General features: G+C 47.2%; 1 protein-coding gene across 1 annotated transcript in view; it reads right to left on the reverse strand.

Moving 5' to 3' along the window:
- Positions 1-24,757, reverse strand: part of CWF19L2 (CWF19 like cell cycle control factor 2) — a 1,282,529-nt gene that overhangs the window by 88,036 nt on the left and 1,169,736 nt on the right. The window contains exon 15 of the mRNA XM_078657031.1: positions 11,175-11,330. Within this exon, the coding sequence (XP_078513157.1) occupies positions 11,175-11,330 (156 nt within the window). The remainder of the gene's footprint in view (positions 1-11,174; positions 11,331-24,757) is intronic.

Below are 24,757 nucleotides of genomic sequence, written 5' to 3' on the forward strand. Positions count from 1 at the left end.
CAGGTAACGCCTGTGGGCAGGAAAGACACAAATGTGGAAATGTGCGTCCTGCAATTCCATTGGTACAATCCAGTCTCCTAGTTCCCGGGCAAAGAAGGACCTGAACAAGAGGGAGCATCTTGAATTTCTCCTTCTTGAGGTCAAAACTGAGAGAACCTCCGCCCTTCTTGAGCACCAGACTGTAACGAGAATAGCAACCACAATCTACTTCTGGTGTCCGTACTCTGTATGGCCCCTTTGGCCAAAGCAGCCGTCACTTCCTAGCGGAGAAGAGATAATTGGTCCTATTATCACCCTGTCATAAGTGGGTGGCATGGAGGGAGGGGTAGTCTTGAAGGGGTGGGAGTCGATCCTTCGGACAATCTGCACAACCACCTGTCCGATGTTATGGACTGTCAGTGGGGCAGGTGATGGCAAATCCTGCTGCCCAATGGGTTCTAATGATGATAAACGGGCAGACTAGGAGGGTTTGGAGGCTGCTGCTAGGGGGTGACGGACTGACCTAACCGATGACTACCCGACCCACGGGCCGGTGGAAACCACGTCCACGCAGAGGTTGAAAAGCTTGCACGTCACTGTGGTTGGGCGGTTAAAGACGAGGTTGCATGCCCCTACCATGGCCACGAAAGGAGTGAAAGGCGGATTGAGGGTGAAGAAGAGCCATAGAAAGCCCAAGGGCCTGGCCGTAGCCCTGCTGTCCTTAAAGCGACCCAGCAGTGAATTTGCCTTGTCTCTGAAGACATAGGAGCAATGAAAGGCTATGTCCATGAGTTATGACTGGACATTTCTAGAAACGTCAGTGGTTCTCAATCAGGCACTGTGTCGCCGGGCCACTGTCAATGAAACTGCTCTGCCTAGTGAGTCAGTGGTGTCTAGTCCACATCTAATGGTGAACTTAGCTACATCCCTCCTGTCAGCAACAGCCTGGAAAAGCACAACCCAGGCCTCCTCTGGGACAGTAGGTAAAACGTACGCAAATGTATCCCACACAGCGTGAGAATAGATGTTCAAAAGGCATGCAGTGTTCACTGACCGCAATGGCAAGCTGGTGGAAGAAAATATTTTCTTGCCTAAATTGTCCGGCCTCTTGGATTCCTGATCCGGCAGGGCAGTTGGGAATACACTAGGATTTACATGTGAAGTGGAGGCTTTGACCACCAAGCTCTCCGGGTTAGGATGTTCCATGAGAAATTTTGGGTCCCAGGAGCAGGGTTGTGGCAGCAGGCAATTGCCCTGTTCCCAGGATCCCCTTTGCGCTGGGCTAGGACCAGGTCCCAAGGAGGACATCAGTAAATGCTTCATTAAATGGGAGAAGCGGTTCAGAAGGGAACACTTCCAGCTGAAGCACTTCCATCAAGACATTAGTCATGACTGCCACCAAGTGCAAGCTAAGATTTAGGAGCTCTGAGGCCCTCTGCACCACCATTGCAAAAGATGCTCCCTCTTCACAAACTAGGGGAGAAAGCATGCAAGTATCTGGAGAAGTGTCCAGTCTGCTGGCTTCAACCAGATCCTAACACCAGTAAAAAAGTCATAAGGCTGGTATTCTTCAGTGTCCAGCAACCCCGCCCATTCCTCCCCCGAGTCCTAGACCCTAGGAATAGTGCTCAGGCTCTGGCCTGGGAGGCATAGCTCCAGTCAGACGACTCTCCTACAGCTCAGAGTTGGAGCCAGAGATAAGGATGGGGAAGGTGCTGATCCGGACCAATCTCAGGATTCTTGGGGCCTGACTGGTACCGGAGCCGCCGGCTAGCGTGGATCCAGTCAGGGCCCCTCCTGAACCTGCGGAGCTCAAAGGTGCACCAGAGGGATCAGGCCGCTCAAATACGAAGCACATAGCCTAATAAAACACCTGAATTTGAGCGGAGGTTGCTCTGGCTCCTGGAAATGTGGGGAGGCGCAGAGTAGGCCCAGGAGTGGCGCAACCATGGAGCCAGGCCTCGAGGAACACTCCCTCATCTCTTCGGTCAGCGGACGAGGTGAGCACGCTTTGACGACTTCTTTTAGTGGGACCAAGACTTACCTGAATGGCTTGACGACTTGGAGTGGGTTGACGACCTCGGACTCCGCAACCACTCCCAGGACTTTACTCTCAACCGTGACGCTGCACGTTGAGCCTTTGGATGCATGGCGCAGCAGTTGGGACAGGCCCATGGGTCATATTCTTGTTTAAGGCACCTTAGGCAAACAAGGTGCAGGTCTGTCACCGACATTTGTTGGTGACAGGCACAGCAGGGCTTGAAGCTGGCCTTCTTTGATGAGATTTCTGCCACAGCAGGAGGTCAGACCTCAAAATAATAGTTTGGCAAAACAGCGAAAAGAGCTTAGTCAAAAAGTAACTAAGGGGTAACTCTCCCTGGATCTGCACTGACTGGCGCAGAAAGAAAAGAACTAAAGTCAGCAAGCCTAGGTGGCACCTATATAGGCACCAGAAACTTCACTTCCAGCGCTGACGACGCTATGTGGAGCCGAATGACGCCACCTACGGGCATGCAAGGGTACTGCTCATGAATAATTTATGATTCCAGTTTGACAACTGTGGATAATTCTAAGCTAAGGAATCTGCAGCAAGAAGTCTCTATCAGATCACCGTATGCAATGAGAGTTTCCCACATAACTGAGCTGAATGTTAATGTAAACTAGGTTATCCGTGAAGTGCATGGTCAATGCTGCACAAAATACATGCTTGCTACACCTAAGGGAGTTGTACCTGTGATGGCATTAATGATGCTTTATAATATTTGAAGCTATTTCATACTTACGTTTAGGCCTCTAATGCCATACTAGTTTATAGAGTAATGTGTACCAAAGAAGCTTGAATGATGTCATCAGTTATGTCAGCAATGATGGTTATAGAACATATAAGTGAAGCAAGATATGAGGTCATAAGCAGTGCATGGCGGGGGCGCAAGTTATAGTTAGCTGTGCTTGTGTTTTTTTGAGTTCAAAACAATGTTGTCACTGACTATAACGTTATTTTAACCTTTGGTTTTTTTCTATTGAATTTCTAACAACAGATGTTTTTATCACATTAAACTATAATGTTACTTTAACCTTTAGATTGTTTGATGAATTGTAATTTTTTTTTATAAACATAAATTTTTATGGATCATACGTAAAGACAACCCCTGCAGTGCACTTTGGCTGTGCACTGTGGAGGACTGGCCGCAGGACCTGGCCTGCGGCAACCCCCCCACAGGCAGTTAACGCCACGCTGGACACAGCCTTTGGTGTGCACAGCAGGGGGTCAGCTACAGGATCTCACCTGCAGCCAGACTCTTTGGCCAAACCAGCCAGAGGCAGCAAGTCCACCAGCAGGCAGCCAACCCCATGATACGCACAGATTTTCATCGCAGATGGCTGAGGGTTGGCCGCCAGGCCTGGCTGATCAGATCACTTTATTTTTATTTTCAAAGATATGTTTATTACATTTTTTACAGCTTACAGTCTGAGATAGCACCATCACATCATCACACGCAGGGGATCCGAAAGCCTCAGTAGGACTATAACAGCTAAACAAGATGCATTGCTCAATATAAACCAGCTCCTTTCCTTGTTAAGTGGCCTGAGTGAAGGATACAGTTTCTAAAGATAATGGAGCTTGAAATGAGTCCTTTCCGGGGCAAGATGCGAGAAGGCAGTGCTATAGAAGGCTCATCTTCCTTCTGCAAATGTAGCTTCCCCAAGTCATTCAACTGGAGTGCTTTACATGAAATGAACATAAAGCATGTAGAAACTTATCCCAACGTGGAATAACTAAAATAAAGGACAAATTAACTTCCCCTAATAGCCTCTCCCCACCCTACCCCTGGTGGCAGCAACCCTCATACAGTCGAGGAGTGATAGGACACTGGGACAATCAAAATTGAAAGAGATGAAGGGCTCTTATGGTGGAAGGACACACAGCTGATGGGAGGCCACTGGAGAGGAAGGAGACAATGGGTCCCCATTTAAATACAAAATTCGTATAGTTATCCCTGAAAATGTCAGACATAAGCTCTAGGATAAGCAGTCTCCATAGATGAGAGTGTAAAAGGGAAATAGCCGGAGCCTCCCTCCTCTTCCAGGCAGCTGCCAAAGTGAACTTAACCGCTCCAATGCAAAGCCACATAATCATTTTATCGGCTCGAGTCTGGTGTTCGAGGGAAGAGCCACGAAACCCCTAAAGGACACCCGCCATGGTAGTGGGGATGGCATAGCCCAGCATGTCTTTTATATGTGCCAAAATGTGTTCCCAGAAGGGGCGGATAGCCGGGCAATCCCACCATATGTGTTGAAAGTCCCCAAGAAATCGGCACCCTCTCCAGCATCTGTACAAAAGGGGGTGGTGATGGACGGAGCATCTGAACCAATCAAACACTCACACCCAGTCAAAAGATCTGGGTTTAATCCATCACCGTTCTTTAGCCCACTCTGCCACCCCAGTTCAGACATGGCTATATGCAAATCAGGCTGACCCTGTGCCTCATGGGAACAGTCTAGCCCGAACTGCCAAGCCATGCCTTCCCTGGACCGGAAACAAGCTTCCGAGGACCGGTTTCTGGCATTACAGCCGTCTTCAGCCCAGCTTGCTTGAATCCAGTGGCAAAGTGAGCAAGGGACTCACGTCTGAGCATACCCTGCCACACTTATGGCGGCCAAAAGCGGTACAAAAGGGGGTGGTGATGGACGGAGCATCTGAACCAATCAAACACTCACACCCAGTCAAAAGATCTGGGTTTAATCCATCACCGTTCTTTAGCCCACTCTGCCACCCCAGTTCAGACATGGCTATATGCAAATCAGTCTGACCCTGTGCCTCATGGGAACAGTCCAGCCCGAACTGCCAAGCCATGCCTTCCCTGGACCGGAAACAAGCTTCCGAGGACCGGTTTCTGGCATTCCAGCCGTCTTCAGCCCGGCTTGCTTGAATCCAGTGGCAAAGTGAGCAAGGGACTCATGTCTGAGCATACCCTGCCACACTTATGGCGGCCAAAGCGGTACAAAATACAGCGCAGAATCATGGATTTCACTTTTCGAAAGAAGTCACTCCCCAATGGGTAAGGCCTGAAATAAGTAGAGGAGCTTGTGCAGGAGAGTCATTTTCACAGCGTGTATGCGGCCTAACCATGACAGCAAGAGAGGTTTCCATTTCGTAAGTTCTGTTTGAATGCGCGCAAGGATGGGAGGGAAATTGGCAGCATATAGCCCCTCAATTCTCAGTGTTAGTTGAACCCCCAGATATTGGATGGATGAGGTAGCCCATGATAGTGGAGTAAGAGACTGAAGCCTGAGGACTTCTGCAGACGGAAGGGTAAGGTTGAGTATATACGATTTGCCTAGATTTATTTTAAACCCTGACACTAGTTCGAAACGCTCAAGTTCCGACTAAGTGCGGGAGGGACGTAGCAGGCTCAGACAGGGACATAAGAACATCATCCGCGAACAGAGATATTTTTTATGGGACTCTCCTGTGAATGGTAATCCCTGAATATCGGTGTTAATTCTGATCGATAAGGCTAATGGTTCGATGCTGAGACCAAAAAGTAAAGGTGAAAGGGTTCACCCCTGTCATGTGCCTCTTGAGTGGAGGAAGGAGGAGGAGTGTATCCCGTTAATCACCACTCTAGAGCGGTAGTTAGCTCTAATCATATTGAGAAATTTAGGCGCAAAACCGAATGCTGTAAGTGTGTGGAATAGGAATAAACAATCAACCCTATCGAAGGCCTTCTCGGAGTCCAAGCCCACTAAGACTGCAGGAATTTGGCGTCTGTTGGCCTTTTCTATCAGGTGTATGATTCTACGTGTATTAGTGTGTGTTTGACGTCCTTTAATAAATCCAGACTGGCCCCGATGGATGAGGGTGGGCATGAGGTCATTTAGGCGTTTGGCAATAATTGAAGAATACTGTTTAGCATTAAGATTCAATAAGACAATTGGCCTATAAAAAATAATAAACCTTTCCCCGGTTTGGGAATCACTGATATCAGTCTCAGACATGGTGCCGGAGTTCGCGCCTTCCTCCGCCATTTTGTTAAAAAGACGTACAAGGTAGAGGGGGTAATGTCTGGGGCGAATGTCTTAATAAAATGGGCCGTATAGCCGTCCGGACCAGCAGCTTTGTGGGGCTTTAGGCTTTTAATGGCCATGGTGACATCGTCTATGGTAATCGGAGCGGTGAGCAAGTCATTCCACGCAGCAGAAACCTGGGGCAGGGGCAATGACTGGAGGTAATCCTGTTGAGCGTCAGAATCTAAGGATTCCTCAAAATATAGGTTCCCATAAAAAGTTCCAAAGATTTCAGCTTTGTCCTCGTCTCTATGTGTAAGTTCTACCGAAGGTCCCCAAATGCCGCCAATGTATTCTTTCTCCCTTTTATCTTTTAACTGTCTGGCAAGATGTTTACCAATTTTATTGCCCTGGGTGTATGATAGGTGCCAGAGCTTAAGAAGTGTGAATTCTGCCCTGTTGTTATAAATGGCCTTGAGTTTACCTCGAAGTGCCGTGAGAGTGCGCAGCGTTTGCCTTGTGGGGTTTGCTTTATGGGTGCGTTCAAGAGCAGTCAGTTCAGTCTCCTATAGCTCTTTCTCGCTAGCACGCTGCCTATTCAGTGCCGCATTGAGGGCAATACACTCCCCCCGAACAACAGCCTTCAGTGTAATCCAGGTGGTAAACTCCGAGGTGTCTTCTGGCCTGTTAGTAGCGAAGAATTCAGTAATGGTGTTTCTTAATTTGGTACAGGATTCCTTGTCTCGAATAAGCAATGGAGGAAAGTACCACCTGGGAGTAGTCGGGCCATTCCCTAGCCAATTGAAACATACAGAGAGCAAGCTATGATCGGATACAGAGAGAGGGAAGATCTTAGAGTAGTAGAGAAGTGTGGCTCAATGGTTAGAGCGGCAGACCCTGATGCAGTAGTCTGGCCGGGACCAGGGTTCAATTCCCGTCTCGGCGGGTCTCGGGCTCAATTTCCTCGGGCCTGATAATTCTCGCCTCTGTGCCTATTCTAATCATGAGTCCCACTCTGCACCTCTGGGCAATAGCTTGCTTAATCTCTACAACGGCCCCAACAACGCTGAGGATGCCTGACTTCACCTTGGGGGTGCCCAGGAGTGGGCTCCTCACAGGGAAAGGCCAGGAAGGGTTCCTCGGAGGTATTCGTACAAGCGCCGAGATGCCTACGGGTAGTCGTGCGCTATACAAGTGCGTAATCATTTCATTTAGCATCCTGTAATGCACCCTGCAGGGACTGACTAATAAAGATGTAATCTAGCCGAGAGTATGTACGATGGACATGTGAGTAGAACGTGTAGTCTCAGGACTGCGGGAAAAGAGTGCACCAGGTGTCTAGAAGGCCCAAGTCATATATGCAGTGTTGTGTCTCCCCGGATAAGGAGCCCATGTCTGAATGCTGTGTGCACGAACTGTCCAGGTCTTTTTGCCATATCGAATTAAAATCACCCATGAGGATCAGCGGGCCTTCTGCAAAGAATTTCACAAAAAATGCGTGTAGGAAAACCATCTGACCAGTGTTGGGGGCATATATTGCCGCAAAAGTGCAAACTTTCCCTATTAGGTGACATTTGATCATGACCCATCGTCCATCCCTATCATTCTGTACTCCCAGAGGTTGAAATTGCATGGAAGAGCGAAACATAATAGCCACCCCCCTGTGTTTCGTGTGGGCTGGGGACCTATAAATGAGTGGAAAATGTTTGTGTCTGACGCGCGAGTCTCCGGTTCTAGCTAAGTGCGTCTCTTGTAAAGCCACGATGTCGAGGTGGTGGTCAATAATATATTTCCATACTTTGTGGCATTTTTGGGGGGAGTTGAGACATTCCAAGTTCCAATAGTAATCGGCATTATATCACAGGAAAAAACTACATCTCTTCCCAATCACCGATAGGCCCTTCGTGTCCCCGCTCCCAATCGGCCTCCTTGTGGTAGTGTAAAACCCAAGCCCGCCGACTGCGCTTTCCGAGAGTTTTGAGGATCCCCCACAAGCCACTGTTAAAAAGGCGCCACCACAACCCTCCCAAACCCACCCAGTAACAACTGGAAAAATTAGAACAAATATAAACAAATAAAAAATACGAACATTACGTTGGGTCCCCTTATGGGGCCGAGATGACCCCCCTGAGACCATGGGGGACAACAGGTCCGAGGACCCCGTCCACACCGGCCTCAGCGGAAGGTTCGATCATAAGCATATTTGTGCGACTCTTAGAAAAGAAAACAGACATAAAAAAGGCCAGTCTTAATAAAAGCCCACATCTAGAAAATCGCAGTAGTAAGTCATTTACATTAGCAAGTAAAACATTTAGCAACATCGTGGATCACAGCCGGTTTCCAACAGCAATAAAAACCTCAACTGTTAAACCCAATTTGCTATAGACTAAAGGTACCAACATCGGTCTTACTTTTAAAGTCTACAATGTCCATGACCACTCCTCCTCTATAGAAAGTGTCCGACGCCCCTGGAACAGGGTCCGCAGCGGGGCACAGGAGTAGATGCTGGCCCCTGCTGTGCATCATCGAAGGCTTCTAGAGACATCCGGCATTACGGCGGGTAAGCAGGGGGCTGTGATGAGTAGCCCACGGAGCGCCCAGAAAGCGATCAATGCCTCCCCATGCGAGACCCAACAGACCATGCTGAGGTTGACGGAGCTCCTCGGGTAGATTCTCCAGCTTTGCCTTGGGCAGGGGTATCCTCTTCAGAGAATGCCTAGAAGATCCAAGCCTTCCTGTAGATCGGTGATATGGCGTTGTTTGTTCTGAACTTCAAACTGAGCACAAAGGGATAGGTCCATCTGTACCTAAACTTGTCGGCTCGCAACTTAGTGGTAACGGGCCTGAGCAATTGTCTCTGTGCCAGAGTCGATGGTGCGACATCCTGGTAGGTGGTGCAAGAATGACTTTGAAATGCAACGGACTCCCTCGCCCTGGCCGCCTCGAGAACAGCCTCTTTGACTTTATAGGAGTGGAATTTTGCCAGTACATCGCGCTGCAGTTTCTTCTCTCCGTGTTGTAGAGCCCCCACTCGAAGAACTTTGTCCAATTTTATTTTTAGAGTCTGTGGAGTCAAAATCTCCGATAAGAGACCTACCACAAAGGCCTCCAGGTCGGGCACCTCTGCGCCCTCCTCCAGGTCCCTGATTCGTATGTTCTCCCTCCGTGCTCTGTTGTCGAGGTCTTCTGTCTTGAGTTGTGACTGGTGGAGTTGCTCCTTAAGTATCGCACATCGTCCCGGAGCTCGGTAGAAAGTTGCTCTTGTTCCCGGTGGTGTGCCTTGAGGTCAAGAACTATAGTGCCTACAGAGTCCACATCATGTTGTAAGAGGACAAGCGTTCTAACAAGTCTGATCGCAGTTGGCCCATGGAAGATTTGATGTATTGGCTAATGTCACTGTGTAATTCAGATTTGAAGTCTTTGAAAATGGTTAGAAGTTCCGTCTTCGTAAGAGCCATTGCTACAGAGCTTGCGTCTCCCCGTAGCAAAGATCGTTTTTCTGCAGTCAAGAAGAAGCCTGAGACCTTATTTGGTGTCTTGCTCGTTGTCTTCTTAGGCGGCATAGGGCGAAACCTTCAGAGGCGAGTAGGCATATCCAGAACTTATTGAGCCAGATTCCGACTGGGAAGAGTCATTAGGTGGTGCCAGAGTGGTCGATCTCCTTGTCGTGAGGGTTTGTACCTTGAATCCTGCGGAAGAACCCTCTCAGGAGCTCAGCCAAACAGTCTTCCGGTGCACAAGGGCCGCCACTGTCGCTGCGTGAGAGCGTGATGATCAAGTGCGTGGTAGTGCCCTTAGCAGCGAAGAAAGCCTTGAGGGTTTGCTCCTTCGGCCAGAAGCTTCAGTGGGAACAGCAATCTGCCCGACTGTGGCGAGCAGTGTTGCCAGTGAAAGGATCGTGGGCTGCGTTTGTCAGGCGCTGGTGGATCCCGCAATTAGGGGGGAGATGCATAAGCCTGTTGGTATCGAGCAGTGGTGTGCAGCAGACCCCAAACCTTCAGGCCATTTCCAATTATGCCCCACAATGCCTAGTGAAGCGAGGGTTCTGATTAAAGCGCACGATGAGCCCTCTATAGTGAAGCTAGCAGGCAATTCTGGGCAACAAGCTGCGAGCGCGAAAGTCCGCCTCCATTTAGCAAAGTGCAGCCGCCATTTTGAGGTCAGGCACACGCGAGGGAGGTGAAGTTCAGCCGATTTAAATAACGAAGTAGATTACCGCTGTTACCCCCGGGTCTTCCGCTATCTTGCCTCGCATTCCGCTCTATAAGTCGGGGTTGCTTCGTCCTCATCACCGAAGTGCAGTCGGCAAGGGCTCCCGGCACCGCAGAAGGCATGCCGCCATGTTAACCCGCCGAGCCTTCCCCTTCCAAGACGGCGAAGTCAAATGTGGCAGTTCCTGCGGTGGTCAGCGCGCGCAGACATACTCCGCCGATGCCTCACATCTTTATATGCCCGCAGACTTCGATTGTGGTGAGTGTGTGCTGCCGCAGCCGCTTCTTTCCCCACCTAGACAGCGCGTGAACCAGGAGCCGAGACGGGCTACGTCCGTTCGGGCATCTTGCCCGGCCACGCCCCCCACTTTATTTTTTTAACCTGCATGATTGTAGGATTCTTTCGAGAGTCCTGCTAATCCAGCCATATAGATGTAACGTTTTTGAACCTTAATTTCTCAAAAACTACTGAACAGATTTACACCAAATTACAAAAAGCATGCTTTCTGGACTAAGATCTAGCTTTCTGCCAAATTTGGTGCACTTCCTTCAAGCCATTTTTGCTGTATCACTGTTCAGTTTTCCTATGGAACATTGAACGAGGAAACGGTGTTATGGGATATCTCTTTTTCTTGATCTCAGCTTGAGGGCTAACCCTGAAACTTTCCAGGAAGAAACTTGACTTTATTATTATTATTTTTTTTAATATCGTGAAGATTCATCAAACAGCACCAAAGTTATTAGCAAACCAAAAAATGCTCTTCCACCGGTAACTGGTCCTAACTATAACTATACAGTCATATGACTGATGCACAAATTAACCATAGAGTCACTTATACAGCCAAGACGTATTTACTGCAGACCCTGCAAGCCAGCCCCCTATTACCACCACTGTGAAAACGCATAGCAACGTGAAATTCAAAAGAACATTGTACATAAATTGCCAAGTAAACAAATCAACACATTTCCACATACCTTGAAATAAATGGGAGCCATATCTCCTATTTCCTTGGGCAGCGGAATGCACTCGTAGACCATATGAAACCGTTTTTTTGTGTCTAGATTTGTCTCAAGGAAAACGCAGTCTAACCCTTTGCTTTCAAACATTTTAACCAAGGCTTTTCTGAACACCTGTGAAGGAACACAAATAAGAGAAAGTGTGTTATGAATGCAGGATACAAACTGAATCTAAGTATACAGTATGGTGGGACAACGTGGTGTTTGCGAACATGTTCATGACTTTTACAATAGGAAATTGCTCGTAGGTCACTGGAGGGAAAACTGCAATGGTGCTGTTGACGAAATGGAATGGTACGCTGCACAATGTGTGAATGAATTTCAGGTTTTTAGCCTAACAGTGTTCAACCAAGCTCATTGAAAAAAAAAAAGATTTTATTCGTCAAATAGCATATATGAAGCAGAGCTCTGTAACCCAGAAACTTCTGCATGATAAGCGTACATCATCATGGCTTTGACTTTGACAAAAGCAAATCAAGGAAAAATGGAGAGCAATACAGATGAAAAACCATCAAAGAAACCATAACCCAACACAGGGCCGGCCTAAGGCATGTGCAAGCTGTGCACCTGCACAGGGCCGCCACGCCAATATATATCCTTAGATACATATTTGCGTGGCGGCCCCTGGCAGGGATTTGGCAGCCTCGGGCCCCCTACCTACACTCCCTGCTCAGGGCCTCCGTGAGCTTAGAGCCGGCCCTGCCCAACAACCCCACCCCATCGCATTAAAGCCTTCCCCAGAGCAGCACATTAATAGAAAATGCACCGTTGTCAATGATTGTATCATATCATTACACATAAGACCACGTCTTACACATACAAATGGGTATTAGGCCGGGTCAAGGGGCCCTGCCGTAGAGACGGGCTCCAACTGCACGCCTCAATACTCCGCCCATCACATCCAAATCTTAAAATGTTTGTGCGGGCACCCTCTTGCAGTAAAAATGGGAATCTCAAAGCAACCAAGCTCATTTTCATGTGGCATTTGTTCCAATAGATAGTGTGACCCCCAACATACACAATACCAATATTGCTGTGAATGAGTTACTTCCCTGCTCCGGCATAGCAACATTTATGTTTGGTCTTCCAAAATTCAAAGTCCACTGTCTAATAAATTATTGAATAGGCTAAATATAGTTGGCTACGTAAAAGTAACAACAGGCAATCCCCGCCTACGGAAACAAAAATAACTTATTTACTCCATTTAGGAAGGTGGTATTTGCGAAATTAAAAACTGGATTGAAGGAGAATAGGGTTTAGAGTGGCAAATTCCCTGCACAAATGCACATGGCAAGCGTTTAAAGGCCCAAAGGTCATAAATCAGTGATTAAACGCATAGAAATTAGTATAAACTGACTGCAGAGGGTGGCACAGAGAAGCAATCAGAGACTTACAGCTAGATTCATCAAAGACCCGTTTTGCGAGTCTTTAATAGCGATTCATAAGGAATCGCTATTAAGGACTTGCAAAACAGGATTCATGTAGGAATTGCAAAAAATATTGCGATTCCTACATCTTCCTTATTTGCGATTAGCCTACAGGCCCATAGGAATGAATGGGGAGTTATTCCTTATTTGCGATTAGCAATTTGTTAATTGCAAATAGGGATGCGATTTCAAGGGTGCCAGGGGTCTCCAAAGGACACCCTGTAGCACCCCTGAAATGCAAATTTACACAGGTGTTGCGCACACACATGTCCAAAGGACCTGTGTGTGTGTAACATGCAACTGAGATAAATGCACTAAAGTGCTTTTTTCTTTTTTTTCGCTATTTACCACGAAGTCTGACTTCGTGGTAAATAGCGACCAAATATTGCGAATTCGCAATTTAAAATTGTTTCATGAATTGCATTTAAGGAATCTCAAATAGATATTCCTTAAATGCAATTCCTCGCAAATATGCGATTTCGCTATTAGCGATTTTTGCATTTGGGATGATGAATCCCAAATGCAAAAATTGCGCTCGCAAAGGGCCAGATTCTGAGAATCTGGCCCTTTGCGAGCCGATTTCACTATGATGAATCTGGCTGTAAGTGCCTAAAGAGCTATTCTTGGGATGCAACTGTTCCTGAATACATCATATTTGCAAACGATAAAAATTAAAAAATAAGAACAATGGAAAAGTAGATCTTTGTATGAAAACCAAAATTAAAATTACAAAAGTACACACAGTGTGGAGAAGCAGCATTGACTTAAGCTACCTGTGTAAGACAGAGGAGAGACAGGATCTATTTCTATCGTGTATGCGCTATGAACAAAGAGAGCAGCAGAGATAGATTTTACTAAAGCACTTCCTTAGATATTTGAGGATTATGAAGACATTGATGAGGATCACGGAACATATATTGATAGTGAATCTGGATCTTGAAATTCTCATAGCAGTGCTCTTATGTGCCACTAGACGGTGGCGTGCAGCTCTGTGTATGCTTCATTCCACCCAGGATGTGCAGCATCTGAACTATTCATGTGTTACCCCTGTGCCCCATCTTCAGTTTATTGCTGTCTCTTTCTGTACTCTTGGTCGTGGAGCCCAAAACAAATGTCGGTACTTATGTGCGGATCTCTAATTTGGGACATTATTATTATTTTTTTTTTTTTATAAATCTGTTTATTGATTTTACGGTATACACAATAATCAGCAAATATCACATTGCAATTGTACATCATGTGTTACATCAAGCTTCGTTACTAACCAAACAACAAACCAAACAGCTGGTACAGCTTCCGACATCTACACAACAGAGCAATACTCCAGAGGGAGGGGAGATCAATAGCAATGTAAGCAATGCAGTCAGCGTTGAAATGAAACGGGTCGATTAAAAAGCACAACAGTGCACAACGTATGGGGTGAAAGACTAGAAAGACCTGGTTATACATACATTACATAGACATAGGCATTGACATGAACGCGACATATATGGTGTAAAACTTCAAATTTCTGAACTTCGGCTCTTACAGAAGGGGGATACCTTACCAGCCACACTATCTTAGGACTAGACTGGCTCACGCGCAGAGCCTTGATCAGTTGTGATGCTCGGGTAATGTGACCTTCTGGTGGACCATTGTACAAACGGCTCCCATATGTCTTTGGGTCTAGACATTGGTGGCATAAGTTCCCAGTATATACCGAGTTGGGTGTGGCCATATGTGACGTCTGATAACCATTCAGTAAAGGTGGGTATTCTTTTCCTGCCCCATTTAAGGGCAATCTGCCTATGCGCGTGTAGCAACAGGAGGGCATGCAATTTACGCCTGCGGGGTAGGGTATGCTGTACTAGCCCAAGAAGGCCCAGGTGTGGCGAAGGCACATCATTGCGCTCTACAATCTGGTTGACTGCCGTGAAAATGTCCGTCCAGTTTTGTACAAGCGACTGGCAGTCCCAAGCCATATGCAAGAATGAAGCAGGTTCATACGAACATCTCCAACAGCGTTCATCCTCGCGCAGCTTCATTTTGTACAGAGTTATCGGGGTTCTGTAATAACAATGCAGAAATTTTAAATGTACAAGCCTAAGTTTATAATTGGGGGATAATTCTGTCAATTGTTTGCAGCAATAGTTCCATTGCTCATCCGACAGGGGAGGTTATAACTCTAATGTTCCAAAGGTGTAAGGATGTAGGATGCATTATAGGGGTTTGCTCCTGCATGGCGGTATATAACCGAGTAACTAACCTCCTAGGGGAAGCCTTAGCCAAAACGGATTCAAGTGCATTCAGCGTCGGGGGGCCTCTTGGAATCCCTTGCGTGGCAAGCGGCCTTTAATTGATGGTAGGCGGATTTGTCCGCAAATGTCGTCTCCTGACCCTCCGTGCCTGCAGGTAGAGACCAAAATTTGCCCTCTGGATATAAATCTGCAAAGGTTAGCAGCTGTGTATCTCCTATTTCTACCACCTGTCCCCCCACCTCCAGACATGGTAGTATGGGGTTATCACGCAATGGCATAGAGGGCGCGTATAACAGTGGGACGTTAGCTCGCCTCTGGAGTTCCCTCCAGACCCACCGCAGTAGGTCAGAAGTATCAATATCTTGCCTGGGCCAAGGTGCTTTTTTGTAGAGGGCCACTTTCAGTGGCGTTGGTGCCACCGCATCCATCTCCACCGCAACATGCGGATGGTACGGTGTAGGATAGATCCAAAAGTGGAGAAATTGTGCCTGTGCGCACAACACATATAATGGCATATCTGGAGCTCCGAGAACCCCCTGTCTGAGTGGAAGCGTCAGAAGATTCCAGGAGGCCCTGGTTTGTCCACCAGCCCATATCAATGACAACATCTGTATTTGCAGGGTTTTATAAAAATGTTGTGTAAGGGGGACTGATACATTAGAAAACAGATAAAGGAATTTAGGCAAGACCACCATTTTTAGCAATGCCACCCGCCCTGTAATGGACAATGGCAATTTAGACCAAATGGCCACTTTGGATTCCAACCAGTCCATAGCCCGCCCAACTTGGGACATTATTAGATGGTACAAAGGGAGCACCCTTCAAACCGGGAAGATGCGAGGTAGACCATGAATCTGCAGTTAGATAGAGTATCCACTATAAAGATTGTTACCGCAGGTTAGCAATTTGCTCCTCTGATGGATACATCTAAATGCAGATTCCTCACCTTCAGAATAGATACCAAAGAAAAACCTCCAAACCGTGGAGGGTCTGTGGAGTAGGCTCTAACCAAATAATGCTGCAGAACCTAATGGGTGAAATGCATTTCCGGTCAGACCTAGTTGTCAAGTCAGCAGCGCTTTCTGAATGTGTGTACCAACCCATACATCGCGGCTGTTAGGTGTTGGAGGACAGGCACTCAGCATACAAACGCAGTGGTGGCAGCCTCAGACCCTAATCCGGAGTTCCATGGTCCAAATATTCCAGATTCACGTATATCATAGTGAACTAGTGGGAAGGGGTGGCCTTGAACCTTTTCTACTACATGGTTTTTATAAGCTATTTTGCTCGTCAACACCACCATATCAGTGCACAGTCTGTGATAGTGAACCTTCTCCATAAGGGCGGACCTCAACAACAATATCTCTGAGCAGCCAGTCACTTGCTTGATTACACGAGCACTGTGGACCAAAATCGATGAAGAGCCTTCTCATAAAGGGCTTCATTTTACCATTGTGAAACATATGCAAATAGTCCTACAACTTAATTTTCTCCGTTTATCAAGGGCCCGTAAAGAAGGATCGGGGTGAATCAAAGTGAATGGTGTAGGGAAAGTCATGTGCTTCAATTTAGTGGCTAAGAGGTCCCTGGCAGTGGCGGTTTCTCCATGGGGGCGATTGGGCGCCTCCCCCCCCTGCTTTCTCGCCGTGCGAGAAGGCAGAACAAATGGTAGTTATCATATTATATAACTACCATTGTTTCTGCCTTCTCGCACGGACGTCCTGGTTTAGAGTGGGGGTGGGAGTGGCTTGGGGGAGTGGCTTGCCCACTGTTGTTAATACTGACTGTTTGGGCAGCCTGAGGCCGCCCAAACAGACAGTATTAACAAGAGTGGGAAAGCCACTCCCCCAAGCCACTCCCCCCTGCCCTCGAGTAACTCTCCCTGTTCTCTCTGCATACAGAGAGAAAATGACGTAGCCTGGGGCAGCCGGCCGCACCAATGAAAAACGCGGCAGTGGAGAGGGAGGCTGCCTGCCGCGCCGCCTTCTTGATGATGTGCTGGTGCTGCCTGCAGGACTTGAAAGCGAGGAGGCGGGAATCGCGACGGAGTCTCTGGAGTCTGCTGGACGGTAAGTTTACTTTTACTTAATTATATTATTTGTGTTAATGACTGTGTTGTTGTTTCCAAACCCCTCCCGCCCGTAATTCTCAAGTGAGGGGTTTTAATTGCTAACCATGACCAATATAAGAATCGTGACATTAAGAAAGCTTTTACTAGTGAACGTCTGCTTGAGCGCCGCAGAATACCTTGTCTGAAAATCAGGGGCCTGACTGGCAAGGCTGCTCGGCTTCTGAAAGGGCACGCTGATTAATATAGCAATTACAAATGCACTCTCTAAACACCAATGATAAAAACATTGTACTGTGCCTCTTTGGTAATGAGATTCAGTCGTTTCAGGACTGAAAGGCTGATATCTGTGCCGTATTTCTCATAGTAGTAATTTGTATTGATTTTTATTTAACTTATTGCATGAAAAAAAGCATCACAAAATGGCTACCATATTTTAGTGTTTGAGTGTGGGCTGTATGACCTGTCGGAAGTAATCGAAGTTGCACCTGCCGGGGTTGTAGTATTTTAAATCTCTTGTTCCCTTGTATTATACTGAAAAGGAGGTAAACTAAACGTTCATAAAAATGTTTTTTTTTTAATGTAAACAGCTCAGTGGTTTACCAGCCGTAACACTGAAGGGTGCTAATTTTATGGCAAATGTGCACATGGATCGCAAGCAAAAATGCCGTAACTCGCGAAAATTCGAGACACTGGCTCAAAGGGGGCTGATCCGATGCCCCATACTATAAGTTGTGGTGGGCGCAAGAAAAATGTATGTGACTTAGTGCTGTGTGCTTTGAAGGGGTGTGTGCATGGGTATGTGCTAGCGAATGATGGGTGTATGTGTGCGCTTGTGAATGGATGGGTGTGAGTGCACATGTAGATGGGTGGGAGTGAGTATGTGTGTGTGGGTGCTTGTGAGGGATGGGAGGAAGGGACTGTGCTTGTGCGTGCCCGCGGCCCGCCCCACTACTCGTCGACATTACGAGCCACCACTGGTCCCTGGTTTACGGTGTAGTACACACTGGCAAGCTTAGATATAGGACTTCCATGCCTAATGCCTTGATAAACCAAACCACATCCTACTTACACCGGCCAATCAGAGCCTTCTCCAAATGTGACCACATTTTGTCTATAGTTAGTTTCATCAGTCAATATTCTCAGTTGCTCGGCATGATAGTATGCTAAAAAAAAACATGAACGACCAACCCCCCTCCCCTCCCCTCCCCTCCCATCTTGTCCTTTGCATAACCTTCAAAGGCAACTGTTATGAAATCTATGCCATATAACTTGGTGTGCCGGGCTGTGAAGAGGGTCAAAAAGGGAGGTTTAACCATAACTTGCAAGATGCAGATCTAGTACCCTAGGTAAGTAGCATAATTTCTGCGTTAATCGTGCCTATCCAGGAAAAAAGAGAGGGACATAGTTTCCTACATGTGACTGCACGAAGTAAACGATAGTTAGCTTTGAATAAGCCAGTCACTGATGTCGTAATCTTTACTCACAAGTATTTAATGGAGTTTGTGTCCCACTGGAAGTGCTATCGCTCTCACAAAGGGACTCTCACGGAGAGTCCGGTTTAATATTTCAGACTTCCCCATATTAATTTTACAACTTGCTACATCTTGAAAGAAATTTAATTGTCCAATCTGTGCAGGCGAGGGTCTACAAAAATAATCAGCAAACAGAGGTAGCTTAAACAATTTAGCCCTAAATTGTAGGCTTTCTCAGTGCCCAATGACACTAGAATCACCAGAATATTTTTAAACCTCATCTTCTCAACCAGGTCAACCACCCTCCTAACACTGCTGTGGGCGAACTTCCTTCTCTATATTTAAGACAAGGGGGGTTCCCTTCCTCGTGGGGGGCAGAGTGGCATGGAGGAATTGTGGGTGGAGGTTGGGCTTGCCAACCATGTGCAAATATCAAATATTATCGCCTAGGGGTGGTGAGAAAAAGGCTCTTGGTCCAACAGCAGGTGTCTCGGCAACTACACCTCAGGTGTGCGGTTGCTATCCCTAGGAGCCCTGGACAGAAGGCGACGTCTGCACCACACATTACTGTTGCTTGCCCTTCAACTGCGTTGTTTCTTCATCTCTCGACATCTTCTTTTGGTGTTGTTTACCTCCCCCACAGCCCAATGCAAATCAAACTACGGCCCAAAAACACACTGGGTGCCTGCTGGTTCATTCAGATGACTCACGTCCTGTGCGTGATGATACAAGCTCCATCTTGGAGAGCAGTCGTTGGGCTGGGAAGAGGGTGTGATTGATATATATATATATCAAAAACACGAAGGGTAGCCCTGGTGAAAGGAAGCCTACAGGCAGTTGTATTAGATCCATTTTATTGAGGCTCGACTTGCCAGCAAAGTTCAACGTGAACACAGAACTTCCAAGTGTCTCTCCTCTTGCCAGACGCGTTTCAGGAACAACGGTTCCCTTTCTCAATGGCTTGGAACTGCATCAAGTTCGTAATGCTGCCTTGCACTATTTATCTTCACGGGCCCTGCTCGCTGCTCGAAAAGCGGACCTGTGCTATCGCCGTGTGGGTGATGGCGCATATGGGAGACAGTGTCCTGAGACTCTACTACAAAGCAGGGCAGTTTTCACCGTGCCATTGACTTCAACCCACTGGGGTTTTAAGACTATGTTAATTTTTCCTGCAAAGTTCGAGGCACTCACTTGAGTTTGATTTCTTCGCACTACAGGTCCCAGAAGGCTGTTGTGGCCACGCCCACTGGAGCAGGGCCCGTGAAGATAAAATAGTGCGAGGCAGCATTACGAACTTGATGCAGTTCCAAGCCATTGAGAAAGGGAACCGTTGTTCCTGAAACGCGTTTGGCAAGAGGGATAAGAGACACTTGGAAGTTCCTTGTTCACGTTGAACTTTGCTGGCAAGTCGAGCCTCTAATAAAATGGATTTATTATAACTGCCTGAGGCTTCCTTTCATCAGGGCTACCCTTCGTGTTGTTGATATATATATATATATATATATATATAGCATTGTAGCTCCCCTTGCTAGGTCGGTTTATGTTTGTGAGGCAGACTAGTGGCCTAGACAGTGTCCACGCAGGGGTGTTGGGCTTTTTCTCAAGAGCCAGAGAGGGGTTACAGTGGGACTAGAATTCGCCTATAAGTCAACATTATGTGTATGCTAAACTGCTTCTACAAAATCTGCAAACTAGCAAACCTGATTAGCCTAGTGATAAAATGCAGTGGATTTCACAGTTACAACTGACTTGAATGGAACACTCTTAACAGTTAGGTTGGCAAGCTTACAGTTTTGATCTTTTAATTCGATTCATATTGGCGAATATACAGGTAGTAACTGAGGCAGTTTCTCTAGACATACCTTCTTATTTACTGTCTTCCTCCCAAAGTTTCATCATCAAAGGAAAGATAGCACAAGTCATTTCGGAATGCTTTACGCAGCTAACGGTGTGCTACAGAGCAGATCTGGTATACTCCAGAATCAAAGCAATTATTATACTGGCTCAAGAAACTATTTCCCCCCTTTTAAAAGAGCTACTTATGACTCATATCTCAGTTCAGACAAGGTTTCTACAAGTCCAAACCATGGAACTGACAAATATATATATATATATATATATATATATATATATACAAGCTCGAACGTTCACTCTGGAAACACTGCATCCGTGGACAGTAGAATTAAGAAAAATACATGGGCAACTTATTCTTTCGTCTCACAGATTAATCACCTACTGAAAGACTAGGGAAGAATCTAGGGCTACAGAAAACTGACAGCGAATGCTGCAGTGTGGCCGGGCCACTTTGGGCATGGGCTCCACAAGAGGTGTTGAGACCGCAATACTTAGTGACTAATCCTAGAGAAGTCCATGTATCCGTGTGTCACAGTCAAAAGCCTTTATTGAGTCTAAAGCATCAGTATAAGGGGGAGTAATTATCCATGTGATCACACCCGATGCCAACACCTAGCATGTTTATGCAAACACTGTCAATCTTGAGATGGTTTCTTTTGTGATGATGTTATAATAATAAGCCCCTAGAAAAGCCTACAAAGAGTTGCCTGCCCATCCTGAACATTCTCTGTAGGCAATGTAGGTGCTAACATCCCTTTTGAGGACCAGCTTGTGGAACCTCTCCTCCTTTTTCAAACCTAAAAAAATAGTACCCAGAACAGAAAAGGGTGGATCAGTATACAATGCCTGCATGTAGCTACATATGATGCCTGGGGATATTAATAAGACCCTTTGTGATAAGAAACTTGAAAGAGAAGTGGATTATAGTTGCTACTCTACAGCAGCAATTATTTATAGATAACTATTATGGCAAACAAGGTGGTTTTAAACTCTGATTTCCAAGCAACATTGCTTCTCTCCAGCAAAGTCAGCAAAATTGGAACGTCCCAACTGTAATGGTTGCCTGCGGGAATAGTTCAAACCATAAGAAATGAAAATAGGGTGGGCTAGGGAATAAGTAAGTGCAGATGCACATCACTCAGAGACTCATCTGTGACTAAGCAGATCAGTATCAAATTAACCCAACACAAGCGTGATGCAAATACTCCAAAAGTGACATCACCCGAAAACATAAGTTGCTTACAGGCATACAGATAGCGTACTGTGGGGCAGAACTGATATGACACCAACAAGTGCACTCATCATTTGGGATACAAGGCAAGATTAATGCATGTGCATAATAGTGCAGTTGTTGGATTACCAAATGTATCAAACTTTCAGGGTCAGTAAAATTGGAGTCATGTGCACAAGCACTTAGACAAAACCAAAAAGAAGTAATCAAACAAGTTACTTACCTTCAGTAACGAGGTATCTGGTAGAGACAAAGTCTAGCCTCAGATTCCTTAACTTTGAATATCCTCCAGACGCCAGTCTGGATCCGGAGATTTTTCAGCAGTAACTCTGAGTGTCGGAGTAAGGTGTCGCACGCATGGCTCCGCCTGGACATCATCCACGGACTACGTCAGAGGAGCAATATAAGTCCCTCCCGACGCTCGGACGTCAGTTTTCTACTGTGAAACATTTCCGCGCCACAACGCGGAGCCACTACTAAAACTGTGTGTGCCACAAAAGATAACAAATCTTTGAAGCAACAATGACAATAAGAACAAGCATTTACAATGCAACGGTTTCGCCTTTGGAAAAGTTTGAGCTATTGGCATTATGAATGACAAACGTTTTATTTATGTGTTAGTTTTGAAAACAGATCAATAAATGGCATTGTCATTTACAATGGCAATAGCTTAATCTCTCGCAAATGCGATTTGTATTGCAACTATTTCACTTATCATTTTGCACTACAATGAAAACTGGCTTGTGCATTTACTCCTGCAGAAGAGTATCAAGAGGAGAGGCCCTGTTGCAGACCCGTGGAGTTTCAAGTATCTGTTGTGCATCACCTCATAACAAACAGCATAATTGTAAACGGGACTGAGAAAACTTTTTTTTTTTTAAGAGGAGTGCCCCTCTAAAAGAAAGGCCCCGGTCTCTACTGCTTTCTTTTACAAGGACGCACTTGGTTGTTGTGAGGCGCAGGTTGAAAAGAGAAATTGCGGTGTCAGTCCTCGCCCTGGTCCAGTCAGCAGGGCCACATTGGTGCTGCCATACCCAACCTAGCGCTGCCAACTGCATGCCCAATGAACTCAGTGCAGCAACGTGTGCCCACCCTCATGCTAAAGCAAGCCACCCTGTCCTGAAGGCAGCAGCCCTGGTTCCGCCGCGGTGTCGCCGCCCTGGTCTCCCTGGTCCAGCGGGTGTCTTCCTGCTGCGCCCGCTCTCTTATCGACCAGTCAGTCACTTTCCCTCATCCGAAGCCCTGCTCCGTGCTGCACGTGTTCCTACCCCGCTGCAGGTGCCCCTCACCCGGGGCAGCTGCCCTTCACTCCTTCTGCGGGTGCCCCATTTCTGTCTCCTCGTGCAGCTGCCCTTCACAGCCCCCCCTTGCAGGAGCCCCTTTCCCTGCTGCAGGTGCCAGTGTCTATCTCCCTTGTGCAACTGAACACCCCCACCCTGCTCCCCACGGTGGTACACCTCTCGCCCTGGCGAAGGAGCCTCGCTGCCTGACGCATGTGTCCTGCGCCCCTCTTCCGGGTGCACCAGCCCCACTCCCAGGTGCCTCGCCCTCATCCTGCTTCCCCTCTGCATCCCCTGAGCCCTAGTGCAGAAATCTCACTCCAGGCCTCCCTCTCTCCAGCGCAGTTAGCCCTGCCCCTGGAGAATGTGCCAACTCTCCCTGTGCCCTTGGTCCATGCTGATGTAGTCCATCTCGCCAGTAAACGTGTGTCAGTCTCTGAATGCAGCTGTCCCTCATCTGCACGCGGCAGTCTCTTTTTCCCTTTCGTGCAGGCCTCCCTTCACTTGTGCAGCTCTCCCTCTCAAGGTGGTTCTCCCCATGAACGGGCCCCTTTCTCTAATGCAGCAGCCCCTACCCCACAGGTCTCCCTTTCCTGGTCGAGCGCCCCTACCCCCTAATGGGAATGGGCCCTTCTTCTCTTATGCAACACCCTGTCCCCGGAGCGGTAGTCTCTCGTCCATGTCTAGCACTCAGTAACCCGCTGCTTTATGCCCCGGCACGGCTCGGCCCCGGCCTCTGAGATCATTTACACGCACTTTATGGCTCTGATGGGCCGGGCGCATGTTCTCATCAGGAACAGGGTCAATACTGTTTGCATTAGGGGGTGGGGAGAGGATCAAGTGAGCAGAAAAACGAGGATGGATTTAACCCAGATGTTTCGTAATTCAGTAAATAATTTCCTGTATATTTAGCAGGTGTCGGTAATACCGAGCAGGAATCCTGTAGCTCACAGAATCTTTTTCAAGCAGCAGTGACTGCTGGAGAAGCACATCCTTGATGTCCGATCATGTTGCTTTCATCGAGGATCTTTCTTGTTAAATTATTGCCGTTTAGACCTTGGTAATTATTTTGACTGCTCCATATATACACGGAGAACGGTTAAGTTTGCGAGCAATCATTGAACCTGGGGCACTGTGCGTATTGCTTTTGTGGAATCGTTTGGCCATGGCTGTCTCTGACTTTTTGGCACTCAAATATTTAAAAGTCCCTTGAGAATATTGATTTGAACTTACTTGCTGTCCTAGATCAGTTTAGTGCATGCAAGAATAAATCAATTTAGCTGTATATTTCCATAGGCCCACAAACCTCTCGGTGACGAGTGGCAGTTATTGTTCAAGCCCCGCTGTCCCAGCACCGACGGCCAGGTGCACTTCTACACGGAGGACTTTAAAAATCCTTTAAATTACTTGAATGTATCCCGGGAGAGTGCACTCGTCTCGGGGCACGACGGTGTCACGACAGCCCTCGTGCAATGGGTGCCCCCTCCCCTACACGCACATATATGCACACCCAGGCGGACACACACAAACAATACACACTCTCACACTGATACTCAACAACACGTAGACACATATGCAGAGACATGCAGACGGACGAGCTGACACGCACAGGCACACTCACTCAGACATACACAATGCGCAGACAAACATACACACATGAAGAAACCCGCACAGACCCACGTGCACAAACACACAGGCGCATATACATAGTACGTTCACACTGTTGAGCTTCACACGATACTCCTGATCTTATGTGTCTGTTTCCAGTTTGCCGAGGCAAAGACTACAGGGAGCAGGAAAGGCACACGGACAACGGGAGGGGGGGGGGGGGGGCGGGAACCGCACACGGACAACGGGAGGGGGGGGGCGGGAACCACACACGGACAGCGGGAAGCAGGAACGGGCACTCACCTGGACTTCTTCCGCTTGCACACATTTTGCGAAATACAGTGACATCCCGTAATTTCTA

This window comes from Lissotriton helveticus, chromosome 8, assembly GCF_964261635.1.
Source record: "Lissotriton helveticus chromosome 8, aLisHel1.1, whole genome shotgun sequence".
NCBI lineage: Eukaryota > Metazoa > Chordata > Amphibia > Caudata > Salamandridae > Lissotriton > Lissotriton helveticus.